The sequence below is a fragment of the Teleopsis dalmanni genome, chromosome 2 (genome assembly GCF_002237135.1).
Source record: "Teleopsis dalmanni isolate 2A chromosome 2, ASM223713v2, whole genome shotgun sequence".
Lineage (NCBI taxonomy): Eukaryota > Metazoa > Arthropoda > Insecta > Diptera > Diopsidae > Teleopsis > Teleopsis dalmanni.
The window spans coordinates 46303089-46308758 of NC_051847.1; the positions used below are offsets into that span (position 1 = coordinate 46303089).

General features: G+C 27.2%; 1 protein-coding gene across 1 annotated transcript; it reads left to right on the forward strand.

Moving 5' to 3' along the window:
* The first annotated feature begins 1624 nt into the window (after nt 1-1624).
* Nucleotides 1625-4704, forward strand: LOC119674461 (macrodontain-1-like). Its single transcript, XM_038085600.1, has 2 exons — nt 1625-1699; nt 3802-4704. Exon 2 carries the CDS (start codon nt 3871-3873, stop codon nt 4702-4704), a length of 834 nt encoding a protein of 277 aa, XP_037941528.1. The 5' UTR covers nt 1625-1699; nt 3802-3870.
* The last annotated feature ends 966 nt before the right edge of the window (nt 4705-5670 follow it).

Sequence of the window (5670 nt, forward strand, 5' to 3'; positions counted from 1 at the left end):
AAAATCGGGCATTACAACAATTAACTAATAATTTTTTAAAATGATTCATTTACTATTTAACTTTCTGAACCTAATTAAAACATAACATAATTCTCTGTAAGAAAAGTTGACTCTCTCTAAATAGTATAAATAACTGGAAGGTGAATGATGATGTACAGTGTTCACAGCTCATCTGCTTGTTAAATATGAGAATAAAAATTAAGAGTCTAGAATTCTACTTTCGTTTTGAATGTGGTTAATATTGTATAAGTTTCAAAGCGGTCATGATAATAGTCGGATCCATACTATAGTTGAGATTTACATATAATAACTGTGTAATTACTTTGTCGAACACAATTTATATAGAATTATCGTATTTTGTGATGATTTTGATATATAATGTGTAAAATTTAATATGTAAAATTTTAATAGTTTAAGTATAGTTTAAATATAACTAAAGTTAAAGATACCTAAAACAAATATTATTAACGTCTTTTTCTCTTTTTTTATTTTTCAACGATTTCATATTCTGAGCTCAATTTGCAACTCGTCTCTCTTTCCCAGATAGCCAGGTCTCTGGCAATAACTGGTTAAAGTTCAAAAACAATTTATATTGCGGGTTTTAAGTAAAGTTCCTACGAATGAATAAATAAACAGTTTTATCTTAGACATTTTTATTTAAATTTTCTTCCAAAAAAATGATAGCTTAAAAAGAAATAAAATTTTTTTTTTAAATATGAAATTTTGAATTTGCTATTTTTATAAAAAGCAGAATCAGAGATAAAAAATATTTAATTTAAAATTATTAAATTTAATTTCAAATAATACTATATACGTTTTGCAATATATACAATATAATAAGAAGAAAGAAAAAAGCTTAAATTAAAAAAAAAAATTATTATATATTTCATATTGAACTAGGTCATTGGAACTTTTAAATTATTCAGAGGGGCTATAAACTTTATTTAAATATTTCAAATGTTGTAACTACTTGAAAAATAAACTAGCAAATACTGAAATAACTCGTGTGCACAACAAAGCAGAGCAAATAATTCACACCTCAGATGCGATTTATCTTATCAGACAATAATTCTACTTAACTTATCGGCATCTTGCAGCACACGATCGCTTACAATGCGAAAGAATACTGTGTATCTGCATACACGGTACACGGTAAAATTGTGTCCATGGATGTGTAATGCGAGATACTTCAGCTAATTTCACACTTTGTTTGGAAATATTGTTGGCACATTGGAGTTTGCGAAAGTTCTTATTTACCTTATTGCGATATACTGATATGCTGATATGGTTGAGTACTAAGTGCGAGCAACTACTCACGACGAGATACTAACTACACTAACTACGCTTAGCATATTAAGTAAAAATCACAAAATAAACAAACTCTCAATGGCGAAAAAGATTAGAATTCTTGTAAATTAGTACAGAAACCAACAAATTTTATGGTATGGAGAAATTTTATAACGGAACTCGTTAACATAGATTTTGCCATATAAATATGGGGTAATTGCGATTTTCCATTTTAGTCAAGTTAAAATTTTAATAGTGTTAAGGTTTGAGAATAATAGATTTTCTTCAAAATATGTGGAATACATTTAAATTTTTTACCTTTTGGGTTGTGATTTTTGCTATTAGTGTTCATTTTAAGCCAAGTGAATGTATCTCACATGCAGTGTCAGACGGGGATTGGCTACAATATAAGGTAATTGTGAAAGTTCCTTATGGGTCTAATGAGTGCAAAATAATAATTAATAATTAATAAAAAGGAATGTGATATAAAATAAAAAGTTGAAAATATTTGCTGTGAGATTTACTCAATAAAAAGAGAATTCATATTAACTGTCCTTAATGTTTCTTAAAGAATTACTAACAACCACAGGACTATAGTGTAAAACTGCAATTATATTCATTATAACTGATTTGAAACTATTTTTAAAATTAATAATTTGAAGTGCCTATTTTTAAATACCCGTAAATGCTTAAAGGATATTACACTTTACTAGTTTAATCTTATCTAAGTAATCTTACCTATGGAAGCAAGTCTCACATCCTTACAAGATAAAACAGTTTTTTGTAAGGATTGTCTAAGAACAGTCTATTTATTATTAATAGACGATAAGAGTTATAACAAAATTGGTGTACTCAAAGGAAATCAATAAAATCTAATTATTATAAACTGGTTGTAGGTTTTAGTATACAGAATATCTAGAATATTAAAAATATCTTGTAATTTTAAGATACATTATATTCCATTGCTAACGTTTCAAAGTTTTTTTGATTTTTTTAAATAATAAAAAGTAAATGAAAATATTTAAAAATTACAAAACTGTTTTAATTTTCCAGATATTCTGTTCACTGAACCCTATAAACACTAAATTAGTAGATTTCTGTGAACTTCAATAAACTAGTTCAGATTTATTTAAAAATTATTGTTAGATTTTTTTAATTATAATAATTTTAACAAAAGAATTATTGGTTTTAAATTATAGCATATATTTTACATTATCCTTATATTAACTAGATATAGAAACCACAGCTAACCACTGAACAAAGTAGTTGATCCTTAAATAAATAGAATGGTTTCAATTATATATAAAATACTAGAGCTTCAAATATTTTTCGAGCTATTTGAAATTATAAATAAATATTATAAAATTATATTTTAATTATAAATATTTTATATATTTTATAAACCATTTACTTTCTTTAATTTATTTGTTATTTATGAGTTAACACTAAAGTTAATTTTAAAGTTAACTAAGAATAAAGAACTGGACTACTAGTTTATTTGCCCATTACTTTCTTTAAATATTTTGCTAGACTTCAATATCACTTTCTGATAGCTCTTTAGAGTCATGTAGAAAAAGGGATTCAATGTTTCTTCTTCTTAGCATACCCCGTAAAAATCTTTAGTTACAACCCCAAACCTTTGTGTATGCTTGCTTATAAAGCAATGACCACCTACACCAAATTTAATATTACCGACTTCAGTTCTATTCAAATAAATTGGTTTTATAGTTTTAAAAGAGTTAATGGATAGCCAGATATATTTAGTTTTATCACAATATTCCCACTTAAATTATTTTTTTTTGTTTTGAAGAAACCAGAGTGTGTTCTAGATTTACAAGTATTGAGTAATATGTAAATTCCTAGACAATAATTAATATAGTTCCCAGCTGCACCTTTGCGTACAAGTTTAACTCGCTTACAGTTGCCGTAGTAGTCACTATGTCTTGGTATGCACCTAGAAATACGGCACAGAATAGGAGGACTTTAGATCTGATATATAAAGAATGAAATAGCCTAAGTCAGTTAGGAATCTAATATCACTTTCTGAGATATATCTTACCAACAGTATAGCAGCAGCAACTTAAAGCACCACAACCTGAATATTTCTCTTAAAGACAAGAAAATCGGAATGCTTGGAAACTACGAATCAGCTAGAAAATGCCTTAATGGCACATATATACTTATAGGTTAAAGTTATAGAAATAGCAGAAGAAAATTGAATATAAATAGCAGTTATTGTAATATTTGCGAGAAAAGTAATTAAAGAAAAGAAACTTTTAAAAAAAATTGCAAGGTAATATTATATTTCTTGGTTGTATATATCAATAGTTTTTTAAAGTATAGAGTCTTATCTGGAGAAACTTCATATATATAACTAAATCTTCCTATTGCTTAAGAAACACTTTTTAATAACTAACCAATTAATTACATAGATACATAATGCTATAAAAATTATATATATTTTCAGATAAATTAATAATTCTACAGAAATTATATATATATTTTTATTTGTAGTTAACTTATGGGAAGACCTATGCCACAACACAAGCTGATGCACTTGCACGTTACTATTATAGTTACAACATGAAACTAATTAAGAAACATAATCAGAATTATGACAGAAAGCTAACGACTTTCACACTCAAAGCTAATCAATTTACAGATATGAGATTGACACAATTCAATGCACTATTTCCACCGGCAGTATATCCGACAATGACCTTCGATTTTCCATTAAATACAGTACAAAATCCACCAGCTACATTTAACCCCTTCACCGATCAAGGTCTAGTATCAGAAGTTGAAGATCAGGGTATATTATGCAATAGTGGTTGGGCTTATTCTGCAGCAAAATCTATAGAAATACTGCAACAATATCAAGGAACGTTAATACCACTATCTGCACAAAATTTGATTGATTGTTCTGGTCGTTCTACTGCTTGTCGGACGCAAGTACCACAGACAGGTTTTGATTATTTAACAATGTATGATCAGGTTATATATTCAACGACCGACTATCCAAATAATATCACAATCAGTGAACAAAATATGTGCATCATACCTCCTGCACCAATCACAGGTACAAAACTGAGCGCATACTCAGTTATTACTGATGGTGATGATGCTACGATGTTGAGATACGTTGGCAACAATTATCCTGTGGTAATTGAATTTAATCCAACTTCATTCGAATTTATGCATTACGCTGATGGTGTTTTTCAACAACCACGCACCAGCACTGGTTCACACTTCATGGTAGTCCTTGGCTATGAGGAAGATGCAACGTCAGGTCTGAACACTTGGTTGGTACAAAACTCTTTCGGAAAAACTTGGGGAAAGGGCGGACGAATAAGTATTAGACGGGACGCAGTTACGCCTTTAGCAAAACATGCTATATTCCCAGCTGAATTAGCTTAATTATTAATTATTAAGTATTAAGTATTATATATATAAATTTTTTATTTTATGTTTTATATGTTAGAGCGAAAAATTAAATAAATTAAATTGTTTATAATATATTTTTCACTTTATTTTTTTGTATAAATAATAATTTATATTATTATAATTTTTAATAATTATAAAGCAAATTAGTTAAAACTGTTTCAAGTGGGTACATAGTACAGTAGATATATTTCATCCTGTAAAGATATATTTCATACCTACGGTTAAATCTCAAACTCTTACAGAATTAAAAGTTGTATAATAATATAATACCGAAGAGGTTTTTTCGAACAGTAGTGAATTGCAACAACAAAAATTCTTTTTTATATTATTTGAATTAATTGAATTTTTGGCTGACCATACAGCTGTTTCGAATATTGCCAAATACCCATCATCAGTGGTCTTGGAAATAATACTTGTATTTAATTATTCGTAAATAATTATTTTTGAGACTGCAAGTACCAGGATTCGAACTCGGGTCCTGCCAAATATAATACCTAAATAAGAGATTACAGAAGATTACAGAGATTAAATAAAGTAAATAAATAAAACATATTTAAATTATTTTTTAATTTTTATGGAAACTCCAAATCAGTATTTAAGTCAGTGATTAAGGGTAAATAATAAAGCAACTATTAACTTCTAAAAATATAGATCGTTTCAAATATTGGTTTTAATCTTAAAAATAAATTACGGGGATTTAAAAAATTTAACTTTTTAGAAGTTTTGTTATATTATTTAGGATTCTGTTTCATTAAATTACATTATGTTGTTAAGATATAATCTTTAAGACTGTAAAACATGAAATAATAGAAATGGAAAAATCATTAAATGCTAAAAGTCGTTTTTATCAAATTATATATTATAATAATATTATTTATAACAAGAAAATAACCGACTAGAAGATCAGGAGTAAACCATCGAAATGTTGCAACAAATATG

Excerpts from the sequence above, each read along its gene's own strand:
- LOC119674461 (XM_038085600.1), top strand. The coding sequence starts at position 3,871 with ATGAAACTAATTAAGAAACATAATCAGAATTATGACAGAAAGCTAACG.